Source organism: Hippopotamus amphibius, chromosome 9 (genome assembly GCF_030028045.1).
Source record: "Hippopotamus amphibius kiboko isolate mHipAmp2 chromosome 9, mHipAmp2.hap2, whole genome shotgun sequence".
Lineage (NCBI taxonomy): Eukaryota > Metazoa > Chordata > Mammalia > Artiodactyla > Hippopotamidae > Hippopotamus > Hippopotamus amphibius.
This window is the reverse complement of record NC_080194.1, coordinates 92052246-92069182: the sequence shown is the minus strand read 5'-3', so window position 1 is coordinate 92069182 and position 16937 is coordinate 92052246. Positions and strand designations below refer to the sequence as shown.

The 16937-nt window shown below is 56.2% G+C and overlaps 1 protein-coding gene across 1 annotated transcript in view; it reads right to left on the bottom strand.

Annotated features, from left to right (window-relative positions):
- The window catches only part of DSCAML1 (DS cell adhesion molecule like 1), a 329691-nt gene that overhangs the window by 74729 nt on the left and 238025 nt on the right, over positions 1 to 16937 (bottom strand). The window contains exons 3-6 of the mRNA XM_057749582.1: positions 14614 to 14892; positions 11035 to 11310; positions 8479 to 8775; positions 6539 to 6811 (exon numbers count right to left, since the gene is read on the bottom strand). Coding sequence (XP_057605565.1) covers positions 6539 to 6811; positions 8479 to 8775; positions 11035 to 11310; positions 14614 to 14892 — 1125 coding nt within the window. The remainder of the gene's footprint in view (positions 1 to 6538; positions 6812 to 8478; positions 8776 to 11034; positions 11311 to 14613; positions 14893 to 16937) is intronic.

Here is a 16937-nt window from a genome sequence, read left to right as displayed (position 1 = left end):
GAGATTGAAACTAGGCAGGAAGATTGTCTCTCTCAGTAGGAAGGGATTTAGATAATGGAACAAGTTACTAGGGCAGGTTAATTCATTAATTAACTCATTCATCTAATATTTATGAAATGCCTGCTCTGTGACGGCGTTATGTTCCGCGCGGGCTGGGGAAAGTAAAAACATGCTTAAAATATGGATAGAACCTCTGGAAGCTTGGCATTTGCTCAGGAAGGTAAGACATTTCCCTCAGTGGTTATTGGACAAGCACCACCTAAGTACACAGATGCTGAACTCAGAGCAGAGAGAGGTGTCGTCTGGTTGGGTGACCGCAGCTGCATGGAAGAGGTGGCATCTGGACTGAGAGTTAAAGGACACGTGTGCTTTACAAAATATATGGAGTCAAGGGTGTGGGGAAAGGCTGAGCCAAGAGGCAGAGGCCAAGCAGGGGCTGTCATTCCCTTCTGGTCTTCAGGAATAATACTGATGGTCATTTGAGGGGCCAGTGAAGGAGAGAGCAGCCGGCCTCCGTCCTGGGGGGTCAGGCATTCACCTGGGGTGGCTAGAGCTCTCCAGTGTGCTACTGTCCTGCAGAAGGCAGATAACCCCCTCCACCCTGCTGCAGGTTGATGGGCCAGGTGTGGCTCTGTGGGGGGACAAGTGTCCCCTTAGAAAGTCCTTGATGGGAGTCACAGGGGCCAGAGCTGCTCACAGAATTCCTTGGCTCCAGGCTGGCATTCCGATGACCCTATAACTCCAGGCACATGAGGACCACCTGGAGGGAGAAGAAAGCCTAGGGTCCCGGCTCCTTCATCGGCTTCCCAAATACCAGCAGGAGGCTGTGAGTGGGAGGCTCTGGGAAGCAGGGTGGAGGGCCCAGGGATGTGGACATGGGCTGCTTTCTGAACTGTGATTCAGTGGTATCTCCCCAGTGCTCAGAGGCGGACATGGGCTCATTGAGTGTGTGTCCATTTCCACTTCTGGGAAAGGAGCCGCTGAGGCTTGGATCACCTCCATGGCGGTGATGACCCGGGATCTCTTCAGGGTTGATAGCAGTCCTCAGGGACTCCCCTCCTGGCCCTGACTCCGAGCATTTCCCCAGCACATGGTCTGAATGTAGGGGCTGGGTGCCTCATAGCAAAGGGATTTGCCTCTGGAAGTCCTGCTCTGGCCGCAGTCATCTTTGGTGAGAGGGTAACTCAGCTGTGAGGGAGGCAGCGTTGGAGCAAGATGCTGCGATGGATGGCAAAGAGGTCAGAGGCTGGAGTGGCTGAGAAGACACACTGGTTGTGGCAGTCTCTGCGGTCCCTGGCCACCGTAAAGCTGTTACGGTTGCTTGTTTGGAGTTGTTGTGCAGAGGAAGGCAGGCTGACCACCAGCCTAGCCATAAACACTTTATGGTGTCTCTCATAATCTCTCTTCAAGACCGAACCTTTTTATTTATTGCGCTATTTAGCAGAGAAGGGGCACTGTGCAAAGCTGGGGCTTCTCTGCAATGGAAATGGGGCAAGAATCTGTTATCCAAGAGCAACGGGGGCAAGCCACCTCCTCACCACTGCCCCGCCTCTGCCCCCGAGCCTCAGTTTTCTCATCTGCAAAATGGAGGAGTTGGACCAAGTTAACCTCTAAAGCCTGATGCTGATTTTCCAGTTGTAACAAGTCTAATATTTTAGGAATATTAATGATTCACTTCAGTCTTTTCACACAACCCCCTCTTTTCAGGAAGGCCTTCCCTGGCCCCTATTTAAAATCGCACACTACTCTCCCCGTGCCTTGGCACTCTGATCCCCACTCCCTATTTGACATGAGACATCTTTTACGGATTTCACGTATTAACCATTTCCCCTCTAGAATATAAGCTCCCCAAGGGCACGAATGCTTGTCTGTCTTGAGCACAGCTGTGTTCGTAGCATAGTGCCTGGAATATAGTGGGTGCACAGTTCATGTCACTGAATGAATAAACAGATGCTGCTTCATCTTCCACCTCATCCTCATCGTGAACACCGCCATCACCGAGAGCCCTGTCTGTCCAATAAGGAGGATGCTTGCTCCTGTGGTCCTGGCTCCCCCTGCTGAGGAACAGGCTGTTGGCAGCAGCATCCTTGGTGCTCCCGCCCCCAGTACACTGGGCAATCTGCCCCCATGGACCCTGCTGCGTCCCCTTCCTCTGGATTCTGGTGTGTTCCTTCTAGACCTCCCCCTGTGCCAGGGGCAGGCACTTGGCCAGGGGGCTGGCTCTCTCTGAAGCCCCGTGATGACAGAAACCCCCAACCCATTCTCTAGGGTGGAAGGGGGCCTCCTCCAAAGGCTCCAAGCACGCGGCAGGGACTTGAGCAGCAAGGGAAGTGTGAGTGTGGATGAGGAGTACGGGAACGTGGGACTGAGGGTGTACGTGTGTGCGCATATGTGTGTGTGTTGGCACTACCCCCGGGTCCTGGCCTTACTGAGCATGGGCGGAAAGCACCTCATGCCCCTGCTTTGGCTCTGAAAGCTCAGATGTGGGGACAGAGATGTTCCCTCACTGAGCCAAAACCCAGGAGCCCCAGTTGCAGCCCTGCCTTCTTAATTAAACATTCAGCCTGCGTGCCCAGAGATGCTTTCATGCTACATTATTTTTCAGCTACAGGGGGCCCTAAAGACACTGAATCTACGTTGGATCTCTGTGCCCTCCTCTTAGCATCCTGCCAAGGATCTCTCCAGATGCCCAGAGACAAGCCCTCGCCTCCCCCACTGCCTGGCTCTCCTCTGCCCGTCAGTGTCACATGCACCCAAGCCCAGGTGACCTTCGAAGCATCCTCACCGTCTCTCCCCTCGGCTCCCTGCCTTGGTGGGTCACAGCAGGTTCACTTGGGCGATATTTTCTATGGTAGCACCTGCAGCCACTGTTTGTGGCTCAGGAATGTTGCTTCACAGGAGGGTACGGGAAGAGGGGACATTTGTGTACACGCAGCTGCGTGTGTGTATGCGTGCAAGTGTGGACGGGATCATGTGTCTGTTGCAGGCACACACACAGGATGCGTACAGTGCGGCCATGAGTGTGTACTCACGCACTCTGGTCTCTGCACACGTGTGTGCACGCACGTGCATGTGTGTCTGGTGTGTATGGCTCTCTTCAGCTCAGCGCCTGAAAAATTCATCAGAAGACAAGCCGTCCCAGAAGGAATGGAGTCAGCAGTGGTTCTTCCAGCTCACAGAGCAGCGTGGGTTTTTGCCCCACCGCACCCGCGGGCTCTTGACCCCACAGAGAGATGGGGGGTAGGACTGCCAACCAAACCCAAGCTTCGAGTGCCTTGTCCTGCCCCTACTCGTCCTTTCCTACACCCTGGGTCTCTGCTCTGATACTCTGGGTGGGACGCACGTCCCAGCCAGGCAGCAGGAGTGGGGTCGAGAGCGTTGCCCTCGGGCCCCGTCCCTCCCTCCCCCAGAGTTGGGGCCCCTTACCGTGCCCGGGGCACCTCCTCCACCCTCCTCCTAGAGTAGCTCTTAGAACAGCACATCAGCTAATCAAGCAGCGTGCTCATAATCAGCTCTGATGGGTTCTTCTGCAAAAGTGCATTCTAATGAGGTGGGGACAGGGCGTCTGAGAGAGAGCGGGGGTGATGGAGTTGAGCTTTCGGACGGGCAGGGAGGGGCATGGGGTCCCAAAGCCCCCATACAAATGCTGCTTCTTGGTCTGGAGAGAAAAAAGAATGACTATACCTCTTCTGGGGCTGGATTTACAGACCCTACGGGCAGGGAAGGGGCCATGTGTGTACATGCGCCTATGTACTATACACACACATGTGCCCCTGCTTTTGAAAGCCAAGCTCGTGCTGTGTGCCAGGAGCCACACGTGCCCAGTGCAGGGGCTCTGCCCTCTGGGCTCTCACACACACACACATACACACACACACACACACACACACACGCCCCTTTCCCTCTTCGTGGGCTGGGAGACATTGTCGCCCAGCACAATCACAACAGGCCCAGCGAGTCGCTGAGACGGAATGCATCAGATTCAATTCATTAGGACTGATCGCTCCCTGAATGGGGTTGAATAATTGATGAGCAGAAGCAGCTTTCAGGATGTTCTGTATACTCCAAGGCTTGCTGGAGCCCTGTTATTTATTTTTTTTAAGCCAACAAACCTGGCCAAATGCTCGCTGGAGCGGGCGGGCGAGGGAAGTAGAGCAAAGGTTAGATGTTTTAATATGTGATGTTTACACTGTAAACTCTCGGTCCACTGCTTGTAACAGAAATGGATACAGGCAGGTCACCCCGAGATGCTGGGAGGGGAGAGCAGGCTGGGGACGTGGCCTGGGGTTTGTGAGGTTCCTGTCGGCACAAGGCCCCTGAGCTGGGCAGAGGTTTAGGCTGCAAGGGGGGCCAGGATGCCCCTCAGCCTGGTTGGGGTGCAGCGGTGGGGAGGCAGCGTAGGGGATGCTGTTGGGTGTCCCTTTTCCTCCCCAGGCCTGCGATGGCCACAGAGACAGCCCCTCCCCCAGTTCTCGGGCTCAGAGCCAGGCTTCCCAGAAAGTCACTCCAACCCAGACTAACGTCTCAGTTTCAGCTCAAGAAGCACACACTGTCTGGCACTGTGACAGGTGGTGGGTGCACAAGGGGGCATGTGACGCAGCCCCAGTACCGATGAGAGTGAGCCCGGGTGACAAGGAGCCGAGGAGCGAGGTACTGACTGCACCTTTTGCTGCTGCCTTCTGTTTCTCCAGCTGTTCTCCTGACATCTCCCCTGGATGTCCCATCTTCACCACACACGTGAAGGGCCCCAAACCAGAGGCAGCACCTATCTCCCCATACCATTTCTTCCCCCAGACTCCCCTCTTCCTGTCCACAAGGCCACCATTCCATATTGCTTCAGGAGTCTGGGGCTCCCTGGGGCCATCCCCCTGTGCCAGGGCCCCTTCGCAGGCCTGGACCCCGCAGCTTTCTCTTCCTTCTCATGGGCCGGAGGGCCCAGGCTGACCTCCTCTCTGGGTTCGTGCTGTCCCTTGGGGATACGGAGGGAGGCCTGCCCTCCTCACCGCCCTGGGGAGACGCAGATGTTCAGGGGTTCTAAGAGCTCTCAAGGATCCTGTCTCTTCCTGACTCCCCTCTCAGGTGGTCCCGGAAGCCCTCTCTCTCTATTCCTGAGGTTGAGCTGGGCACATGTTCCTTCTCCCAGCCTTCCCTTCCCCCCGCCGCTGGTTCATTTTGCATTAGAACCCAGGGTCTGGAGGTAGACAGACCCGGACAAAAAATTGTGATTCCAGATGACAATTTACTTAACTCTCTGTGCCTCAGCTTTCTGCTCTGGAAATTGGCCCTAAAATGGCCGCTGCCTTAGATAAGTGGGCAGGGATGTTTCAATGAAACACGCGTGCGGAGCACCTGGCACAGTGACTGGGTGTGGTGGGCCCTCCACAGTAACAGCAGTCATGTTACTGTAACGATCGCAGCCTAGAGACCAGGATGGTCGGTGGCTGGAGACCACAGCCCTTCTTCCCCACCTTGTGGAGCCCCAGGCTGCCGTCTTCATGCTTCTGGAGCCCAGGGCCCAGCCCTCTGTAGATCCTCCCAGAGTCCACTCTGCCGCTTCAGAGAGGGACATAAGCCCCTTACCCACCACGGCCACCACCGACCCAGTGACCTTCCACTCCCGCTGCCTGGCTTTCAGTGACCTCTCTTCAGCCAGGCCTGGCAGGCCCCACCTCTCCATCCCGTCCCCTAGGCAACCAGGCCACCCTGCTCTCACCCACCGTTCAGACAATCTCCAGGCTTGTCAGTTTCAAAGAACGTGTTTGGGAGGGCGCTTCGCACCCCTGCGTGGCCCCTGAACCTGCGGGCCATCTGTCGTCTGGTCATGCATTCATTTATTTGCTCGTTTACATGCATTCATTTGTTTAATCCACAGACATGGACTGAATGCTGCCATGCACCAGGCACCGTATCAGGTGCCCTGCACTGAACACAGACCTTGCCCAGGTGAGCCTGGAGGGCCTGGGAGGGAGGAGGGGTTCAGGCACCAGGCGGTGCTTTCCAGGCCTCCAACAGCATGAGCAGGGGGAAGGCCCTTGTAAAAGGCCTCCTGTAAAAGCAGCCTCGGCCAGGCTGAGCCCCGGGAGGGAATCAGGGCACCAGCATGTGCGTCTTCTACCTGGCCTCCTGCTGCTTCTGCTCTTGGAGCTCCTGCCCCTCTCCTACCTGTTGGTCTCTGATGGGCTCTGCTGAGTTCTGGGTAGCTCCACGCTGACATCAGGGGAACAATATAGCCTGTCACCTCTGACCTGACTCCTCTTTGTGTGTCACTGACCCCTCATGCCCCTGGGGCCAGTGCTGCCTTGACCTGCAGCCCACAGAAGGAACCGGAGGTACTCATGGCTTTCTTGTGTCCCCACAAGCCCAGCAATCTTCCACCCTGCCCCCCTTTTTTCCAAACTGCAGGCCAGAGCCCTCTCTTCTTTGGCTTTCCACTCACTCAGGATCGCCTGCTGCTGCCTGAGTGGCAGGCTGGAGAGGGGCTGCAATCTTGGATGACCAGGAGGGATCTGGTTCAGGGTGGCGGTGGCGGGAGGCCTACCTTTGACGGCCACGTGGACGCTCTGGCTGATGGAGAGCTGCGGCTGGATGAGGACGCTGCACAGGTACTCCCCTTCGTCCATGCCCTTCTGCACATCAGTCAGCTTGAGGGTCCCGTTCTCAAACACCACCTGGCGGTGGTTGTCAGGTAACAGGAGAGCATCCTTGTACCACTTGATGGAGTAGTAGGGGTAGCCAATGACCCTACAGTTGATGAGGGTGTCCCGCCCAGCGACGGCTGTGATGTTCCGCATCGCCCGGATGCTGGGGGGGCCTGGGCAGGAGTCGGGAGGGAGGAGGAGAGGAGGGGCGATGGTGTGGTTAGGCAGGGATGGCCGGGTGCTGTCCCGTGATGCTCTTCGTGGTTGCTTGGCCTTGGAAACTCTTAGGGGATGGAAATTCGGCAGTGGGGGAGGGAGGCCGTTGTTTTCAAGACTAAAGGCAGAGGCTGGTACTGGGGGCACCCGCGGTCTCTCCAGGACTCACTGTTACGAGCTTCAAATAGTTGCAAACAGACACGTTTCATTCAGGCCTGGGGCGAGAATCCATTCCCCTAATGGGATGGGCTAGATGAGCAGACGGAAGCCTCATCAAGAAGTGATGGGGTTTGGGAGGGCAAGTCCTCACTCATGAGGAGATTAAGACTGGGGGTTAAAATGGAAATGGAGAGATTTTGTTATTTTCTCAAAATGGTCTTGTACCTAAGGGATCTCACACACATTAACTTTAAAGGACAATAGGAAAGTCTTCATTGGATGATTTTCTTTCAACAGGGAAATGTGTTTCGTGGGCCCCTGAGAAGAGGAGGCTATAAAGAGGAGCCCTGATCACACTGGCGGGGGGGGGAGTGTCGTAGGCTGCGTCAGTTGGGCGGATGGCCACGTGGGAATTGCAAAGGGGGCTCAGAGGCCACCACGCAGGGATAGTGCTGGAGCAGGTACATGAAACTCTGGGCTTCCAGCTCCCCACCCAGTAGATGAAGGGCTGGACCAGGGCATCTCCCACGACCCTGCAGCTTTGCCCCTTTCCATTCAGAGAGAGCAGGAGGGTGGCCAAGGGGAGGCCACACTTCTCACGTGGGGTCGGAGACCTGGCACAGGTGAATTAAGCATGAACTCCCCGCGCTCCCCTTCCCTGTTCCCATGGCAGCCACCAGTGCCCCTGTACTAGTGCCCCTTCCCTCGCACTCCCATGTTCCTCTTCTGCTCTTGGACCAGGGCTCAGGTAGGGTCACATGAGGACCAGTCTGACCCCACACGGCTGCAAAGAGCTTCAGAGGAGACTCTGCTCTCACAACAGCAACCTGGGGAGACCTGAGGCACAGGGATGGTCATCTTGGGGACTCCTTCCCCAATCCTGGAGATGTCTGCCTTGGGGCACCCTCACCCAGCCTGAGTCCCCCACTCGATGGCTGGGGTCTGGGGGGGTAGCCGGGGGATGGTGGATTGAGAGAAGCTGGTGTCCTGGCTCTTAACTGCTTATACCTCCTGGAGCACTGCGGGGGTGGCTCAGGGGAAGCACGCAGGTATGCAGCTTGGGTGGACACCCCTATCCAAGGGCAAGCCTGGCCCCACTGCCCCTTCCTTGTCCCTGTCCTTGCAAGGCCCTGGAGGGACTCTAGATGCCAGTGTCGTGCTTAGTGTACCTGGGACCAGAGAGAGTGATGGGGAGGGAAGGGGTGGGGGGTGGGGTTGTTGGAGGGGCGAAGGGGGAGGGGGAGGGTAATGCAAAGGCGGTGAACTGTACCAGACACGCACACACACCAGAATGCATGATGGGACTTGCGGAGGGCAGGGAAAGGGGGAAAGAGAGGAGAAAGACCTCTACTAAAATCAAAATGACGATTAATAATAAGTACTAATCACCACAAGAAGAATGGTAACCACAGAGATGGCAAAGGAACTCAAAAGCCTATTCTGATATTTAAATGTAGACAGGCACCTCTTACGTTTATTCGCGCCTGATATTCAGCACTGCCCACCGAGTTCCGTGCTGTGCACCGGTACACGCCCCCGTCGCGGATCTGGGGTCCCGTGACATTCATGTGGCTGATGGTGGTGCCGTCGGACATCGTGTACTGGTTGGTGCGGTGGCTTCCGTCCCGCACGATGGGTTCATCGTCCAGGGCCCAGGTGACGGTGGGGGGCGGGGCGCCCTTGGCCGCGCACATCAGTGAGAACTGCTCCCCGGGGTTGACCACCTTCTCGCTGAAGGACGAGACGATGCGGGGCGTGCCGTCTGCAGGGAGCGAGGAGCCCCCTTCAGGGTCACCGAGTCATGGAGAGATTGTCCCCCCAGGCCACCCCACCTTGTCAGCGGGAGGGGGCAAAGCAGAGGCCATAAGAATAGTAAAGAACTTCGCCGGCTTTCACGATTCACGCGACATCCGCACAACCCTGCTTAGTGCGCATGAGCAAAGGCTCCTGGATTTGAATCCTTCCTCAACCACCTGTTAGCTCTGTGTCTTTGGGTAAGTTACTTAACCTCTCTGAGCCTTTCCACCTCTCCTCTGTGGAAGATGGAGATGATGGGGATAATGATTACATCCTCCTGTACTGATGGTGTGAGGAGTAAGTGAACTAATGCGAAAAAGATGCTTACACAGCACTTTGTAAGTGCTTAATGTGTGTCAGCTCCTCTCAGCTTTTCCTTTCCTCCTTTTTCTCCTCCCTTTATGAATAAAGCCATAGAGGCTCAAAGGTTAGCTCTGTGTGGAACCAGGATCTGAGTGGGCTGGACCTGCAGAATCCAATTCCAGCTCTCCTTCCAGCAGGAGGGGTGGTGGTGGTGGTGCGGCTCTCTTAGCAAAAGCCTAAAGTTTGAGGCTTAAAATGCAAGCTGCCCAGAGGCAGTGGTGGTGGAGGGGGTCTGTGACGGGGCTTAAGTCTTGGTTTACAGAATAACCTTGGACAGGACGATTAGCTATTGGGCCCCCAATTCCTCCACGGATCATGGAGGACGTAGTCATTAACCCTGGCCATCCTCCCATACAGGATTGTTGTAAAGGATTAAAATAGGTTGTAAAGGATTAAAATCCTTGAGAAAGTCAAATACCAAAACAAACATACCAAAAGAAAGCGAGGCAAATGGAACATGACACTCTACGTCCTACCCATATTTCACACCAAAATGCTGGTGTTAACCCAGGCTGCCAGCCCCTGGCCCCATTTCTGGGGGACACCCTTATCTCCAACCCGGGGAGAGTCTGGTGCCTGGTGGAGCCTGGGACTGCCTGGCTGGGTGGCTGCCTTTGTCCTCTCCCCGGCCTCTCTCCACAGTCCTCCCTCTCTGGCTGCCCCTCCCTGCCCGCTCCTGGCCCCTCCCACTCGCTGCCCCTCCCACCAGCCTCCTTCTCTGTATCCCAGCTCTGAACTGGCTGGCACCAGCTGTCCGGTCAGATCCACCAATGGCATAGGGGCAGCCCTCAGAGAGAAAATGCCCTGGGTGAGGGTGTTCTGCTCCTGGATGAGGAGCAGTGCAGACAGGACGTCCCTTGAGATGAAAGGCACCCATTTCAAACTAGTCTGTGTCCAGCCGATGCGCTTCCTCACTGGGGAGAGAGACTGGGGATCCGGCAGGATGAGAGGAGGTGGGGGCCGAGGAGGGCAGTTACTGGGCACTGGGTGAAGCATGAGGGCTTAGGTTCAATGGATGCCCAGCTCCCACATCCCCTTCCAGAGGAAATAGGACCCCTGGGCTGTAACAGTGAGATGGATACCTGTGGGGTTTGCCCGGGTTGGTGTTTTTGTTATCACAGTCACAGTGAAAAATCCCTGGAAGGAATAGGATTATGGGAGCAACCAAGGAGCTGGGGAACCACTAAATTCGTTGGTAAGGATAGGGCCTCTGCTAACCCCCACTGCATCTTTGTACAAATAAGAAAAAGGCGCTTCCTCTGCATGGTCACAGCCCAGAGTGGGTTCATGGCTTGGTAAGTGGAATGTACGCTGGATTTCAGTCCTCACCCTCTTGGTTCGGCATCTTGTGCAGTGAACAACCTGAACAACCATACACAGAGGTGCTGGGTGAGGAAGCTTGGGGGTGGTAGTTTTAAAGGGAGAGAGAAGCAGGTGGAAAGCCAGGTCCATGGTGAGAAACAGGGGCTGCTGTGAAGAGACTTCAGGCAGGGAGAGGATTCAGAAGTCCAGAGGTTCCTGGCACCCTTCCATGGCCTTTGGGAGACTCTACAGAAGACTCTTCTAATAGTGAAGTTCTAGTAATTTTGAAGGGCAGAGTATGATGGTTAAGAGACCTGAGTTTAACCCCCAGCCCTCTTTCTTAGCAAGGCTATGTGACCTTGGGCAAGTGACCAAAGCCTCAGTTTCCCTCAACTGCAAAATAGGTACTATTAAAAAAGTATCTCCATACAGGGCCCTTGGGAGGATTAAATAAGACAGTTCATCTGCCTGGCATGTAGTGAGTGCTGGATGAATGCCTCTTGTCGGGAGGGCAGGGTACCTGAACCCCCACCCGGCTGCCCCGGCGGCCCCAGCTCACCCTCGAGCACAATGATGGCAAAGTCCTGGGCGGTCTGGGCCTTGCGGGTGGCAAAGCACTGGTAGGCCCCGGAGTGGCTCTTCTGGGCCGAGGTGATGAGCAGGGTCTCGTTGCTGAGCCCGCGGATGGAGATGGCCTCATTGGGCAGCACCAGCTCGGTGTTGCGGTACCAGTGGATGGTGAACTCCGGGGAGCCCATCAGGGCGCAGGAGAGGATGACCGTGCTGCCAATGCCGGTCTTCAGCTTCTTTGGTGTCAGGGTCACATGAAGGGGGTCTGGGCCAGACCAGGCAGGGGAGAGGTGAGGGGAAACGGGGAGGAAAAGAAAAGAATTCACTGTGAGTGGAGTGTGGCTGGGGGTGGGCTGTGGTCATAAAAGGCCCTGGGAGTCAGGAGGCTCTGATTCTGTCTCCAAAACTCCTTGTTGCAGGGGCGGGGGGTGGGGGTGGGGGGCGGGGGGAGGGACCAGGATAGGTGAATTCCTCTCTCTAGGCCTCAGTTTACTCATCCATTAAATGGCAGGGTCAGGCCAGGAGATGTCTCTGCACCCGTTGTTCTGATAGCTTGTGCTTTCCTGATGAGGGCCCCTTGCCCAGGCGGGGCTGGGAAGCTCCCTTTGGCTCGTGAAGAGGATGGGAGCTTGGCGGGCTCATCGTCCTTGCTGTCACCCACCCTAGAAACCAGGGAGGCACCTGTGCCCCAGCCACCTGTCTCCTGTACTTATACAGATAACCACTCACTGCCTTCTGCTGGTCTGACTTCCTTTATAAGCATCCATCGACCCCCTGATCTTCATGCCCACCGCTCCTGGCCTGGACCCAGGCAGTACCCTCCCCACTGCCTCCCTTTTCCCTGTTTCCCTCCATCGGTCCCCCACGCTGCAGCCAGCCACTGCCCTGCTCAGCACTTCCACAGCTCTCAACAACTCAGCATGGCGTTCCAGGCCATCAAGGCCCTCGGAGACCTGGCCTTCTTCTCAGCAATGCAGTCTCTAGAGCAGCAGCCTGCCTGTGGTTCCTGCACACCCAGGGCCTCACCTAGAGCACTCTTTGCCCCCTTTGCCTACTTCCTACTCATCCTTCACACTGAACTCAGGTGTCATCTATTTCAGAAAGCCTTCTTGGACACCACTCCCCTCCCAGGCTGGGTTAAGGATCCCTCTTCTGGGGCTCCCTGTGTGTAACTAACACAACACTAAGCTCATGGTCTTCTAATCACCACTTTGTTTCTCTCTCTCCCTCTGGACTGTTAGCCACTTGAAAGCAGGGCGGTGTCTCTCACCTTTCCATCACTGCTGCTGTCTGAGTCATGTTTATTGATTGACTGGCTGGCTGGTTACCAGCCCTAAGCTGATCTTTCTCCCTTGATCTCCATGGGCTTGGGGGTCTATACAGGAGCCTGAGGGCTGCAGAAGCCTTGGACCCTGAATGAGGGAGCCTGCAGGAGAGGGGCACACTGCAGGCCCGTCTAGGTGGTCACAGTCAAAGCGCACACAAGTCTGCTCACACTCGGGTCTCCCTGCTCACTCCCAGAGCCTCTGCCTGCTGCCCAGGAAACGTCAGTGCAACATGGCACAGGTGGCCTCCTGCTTGTTCCACTCAAGCTCCCAGGGCCCCACCAGCCAGCCGCTCTCTCCTCACTGCTCCCTGCACGGCTGCGCGGCAGGATGGGTGGGAGGCTTGGTGGCAGAATGAAGGGGAATATGCAAAGCATTGCTTTCTTCTCCGTGAACTTGGCAGAAAGAGGCTAATCAGAGGGGAGGGAAGACAGAGAAAAGCCATGTCACTTCCTCTTGCACCTGGCTGTCCAGTAGAGCCCAGTGTGGGGGAAGGTGGTACCTGTGCACTCAGGGGCCGGGGGGTGGGGGTGGGCCGGGGTGCGCGTCCACGCAGCTGTAAGCAGTTACTTATGGTATGTCTGTGTGCTCTAGGATGAGAGTGTGTTACAAGGAGGAATGTGTGTATCTATGCGTGTGCATGGGTACCATATGTGTGTGTGTGTGTATGTGTGTGTAAGTACCTGCCTGCCTGTCAGCACTGAGGCAGAAGCCGTGAACACCAAATTACTCAGAGTTAGGTTTGCTAATTTTCCAAGGATTTGGGGGTACGAGGCCCTCCTGACCTGTTCCCTGAGATAGTGTATGTGTACGAATGTAACTGTGTGTGTGTGTAGCAGCAGGTGTTGAGGGTGCTTAGGGCAAGAAGCAGGTACCGACCCTGGTCCTCCGAGCTGCCTACTCTGTGGTCCAGGGCTTGCTTGTATGAGGGGACCCCCCTGCCCCCATGCTTCCAGCATTTTAACTTAAGCATTTGTATCACAAACTGTTGCTCTCAAAGCATTTCTTGAGCTCTTTCTGCTCTGCCAGCTTCACAGTGAATCCGCATGGGGAGGGTCTCGTCCCTGCACTGAAGATAAACGTGCTCCAACTGTCAAGACCCCCTTGGCTGTGGGGAGGGAGCTTGGCCTATACCTGGGCTGAGGGCGACAGGACACCAGGCCCAGAAGGCCAGCCCACGAGGGGGTCCCGAGGGTCTGCACACCAGCAGCTCTGTGCTCACGAGACAGGTGGTGAGCTGGGAGGAGAGCATCTTTGGTCAGTCTTAATGGCAAAGGGACCCCTTCTGCAGGATGGGAATGGGATCACCTCTGGATAGCCTCTTTCCACTGCCCAGGTCAAATCCCTCATGATGCCCTCAGGCACAGGGTTCAGGGAATCAGGCCACTGCTGCCCCACAGGAGTGAGATCCCACAAGGGTCTCCAAATCTCAGCCCCACCGCTGCCAACTCGTTCCCTGCAGCCTCGAGAGCAGGGAACTTGAGGGAGGGACAGGGGTACATTGGGGGCGAAGGATGCTCCTGGGTCTCATGAATCCCCCTCCAGGGTTCTTCCCCTAACCTCAGCCCCTCTGCCTCAACTTCTCTGCCCTTCCGGGGGGTCAGTAGCAGCAGGGGTCTGCAAAGGCCTCCTGCTCTCCACCTGTGCTCCCTGGACTCTGGAGCTCTGGGATGGGTTACGAACAGGAAGGACGAGAGTTAATACCCGATTAGCACGTCCTGAAAAGGCTGCCTTGGTTTTTTATGCCCAGTGTCTGCCCTGATCGATCAGTACCCCTATCAATTATTGCTAAATATTCTGAATGTCGCCTCCGACGGGTTCACATGTCCGTTAGTGGATTCCCATCAGCATTGTTTCGTTTAGTACAGACACTGCCTCCTCCCGATATGCTGAGAAGCCCCGTGAGCTTATCACATCACTGTCATCACCTCTTTCGACCCCCGTGACCTCTGGGAGGTAGGAGGGCCGGGGTTTCTATCCACTTTGACAGAAAAGGGCACAGAGGTGATGCTCAGGGTTATATGATTTTCTCCAAGTCAGTTACTGTGATGATGTCAGAAGTAAAAGGCAGGTCTTCTGATTTCAAACCCAGTGCTTTTCCCAGACACCAGCTTGCCTTCCCCAAGTTGATCACCATCCTCTGGGGCTGGCCAGAGCCAGGTGCGGCTGCCCCCATGCCCCTCCCCACCACATGCGGTGCTCTCGCAGGTTACCGAAGCTGGGAAAGGGGCTTCCCCGCTCACCAATGACCATGAGGGTGCCTGTGGCCTCTGCTGAGCCAAAGGTGTTGGTGACCTCACAAATGTAGGTGCCGCTGTCCTCGGTCCGCAGGTCACTGATGGCCAGCCCCGTGATGCGCTTGGTCCAGCGGCTGTCGGCTGGGAGGGGTCGGCCATCCTTGAGCCAGCGGATGGCAGGGATGGGGTAGCCAGAGGCGGTGCAGGGCAGCTCCACGGTGTGTCCGGCCCACACTTCCTGGGAGTGGAAGCCGTCCAGGATGGTGGGGATTGACTCAGCAGGGTCTGGAAGGCAGAGAGCATGAGTGGCCCTGGCCAGCTCTGGGTGGGGTGAGGTGGCGCTGGGGGTGGGAAGGCAGGCATCCAGAACTTGCTGCCCAGTGGTGAGTGATATCCAGTGTGGGAGGTTCATTGTGTCTCCCTGTGCCCTGGACTCTGGTCCAGACTCTCTTACTTGGGCCAGACGGAGGCCCTGAGAAGCATGGCTGGCAGCAGGGGCTGGGGGAGGAGAGGATATGGCAGGCAGACTAGGCTAGAATGACAGACAGACAGACAGAGGGAAAAAGGGAAAGAGCCAGAGACACAGGGAGGGACTTTCATACAAGCAGTTCCTGTGACAGGAGAATCACGACATCTTGGGTTTGTAGTTCTGGCCAGTCTCAGTCTGGGCCCGGCAAGGGTGGGCACCAGGGTCCCCTCCTATCGCTTCCCACCTGCAATCTGGGCAGGTTCAGGGGAGTCAGCACCTTTCCACTGGGGCCCAGAGGGATTTGGAAGTTAAGCTTTCCACAAAACACACCCGCCACTCCAACAATGCTCCTCTCTTCTGCATTCCCAAACCAAGGGAAAGCAGTGATTGTGGGCCTGCACCTACACTTCAGAAGACCTAGGCCCTCATTGGTGGGATTCTGTGTGCGATGCCCATGTTATCTGAGCGGAGTTCTGGCTGCTGCTTCAGTCTAATTCTCACCCTAAAAGGCCTCTCTGGGTTTTCTGCCCACCGGGGACCTTCCCCTGATGTAAACCCCCCATAGCTCCCTTTCCCTACGTATTGCAATCCACGCTTCTCACCCTGGATTCGGCCTTCTGTGATCTGTGATGTCACCCCAACCAGGTCCTTGGCCTGGCCTGCCTCATCCGCTTTCTGATCTCACCAGTTCCCCACTCAGGGCACGCTGTCAACGCACTGTCCACCACCAGGCTTCCCCGCCGGCCTGCTCTGCTTGGCCAGCTCATCCTGACCTTTCACAAACCAGCTTCGACATCACCCCCTCTGGACGCCTCCCCAAGGCCCCTTCCACTGGATTCCCATAGAGTTTTCTTTTTCTTTCATTTTATTTTCAGGCCACCATTTCTTTTTAAAGAAAAAGACTTAAAAGTGCAATATATGCACATGGCAAAACTTCAGAAAGTAAAGAAGATCAGACAGTGAAAAGGGAGTCATTGTCACCCCTGCGCCCAGCTCCCCCATTTCCCTCCCAGAGGCAACCACTTTTGCCCCTACCCCCATGGCCCTGGCCAACAGCATTTAACACGAGGCCGTGTATCTGGTTTCCCCGGAAGACCGGGAGCTCCTTAAGGCAGCACTGATACCCTGTGGCATCTCCACGTGCCTCGTGCAGAGCAGGGCTGCTGAACTCGAGGAAGGGTGAATGGGGGCACCTGGGCATGGGTTGCGCTGGTGGTCTGCCTTTTCCACGTTGCAGAACTTTATAAGCTCATGGGATAGTAGAGCTGGCTTAGGGATTCGGAGGGCGCACACAGGTGAGCACCCTGAGACCAGAGAGGTGCAGTGACCCACTCAGATCGCACTGCGAAGCTGAGATCCGAAACAAGGTCTCCCCCACCCTTGTTCAGTAGGTGGGGTCTGAGGTGGGGTCATCTGACACCAGATTCTGCTTCAGAGAGAACGGTGAGTGTGCATGCTTCTCTCGGGCCCCTCCTTGACTAGACGGGAAATTTCCTCTGTCCTCAGCTCCTCCGCCTTGGAGACGGGCTGGGCTAGGAACGCTCCACCTTGGGGAAAGAACTTTCTAGAAGATTCTCTGCTCCGTTCCCACGGTCCATGGCTTCTCGCAAGAAGCCCGGGACTGGGAATCAGGAGCCCCAGGTGCAAGCCGGCCGGGGTCACGGATAAGCTGTGTGACCTCGGGTGAGTCTCACGATCTCCCAGAGCCTGAGTTTCCTCGTCCTCACGGGAGGTGATGCCACTGCTTCCAGATCTCCTAAAGCTGGTGTGGACCACAAAGCAGAATGTACGTCAAAGAGCTTGACGGACGCTAAAACTCTAGGCAGACGTGCGGGCGATGATTATTCTGCACCCGCCTGCC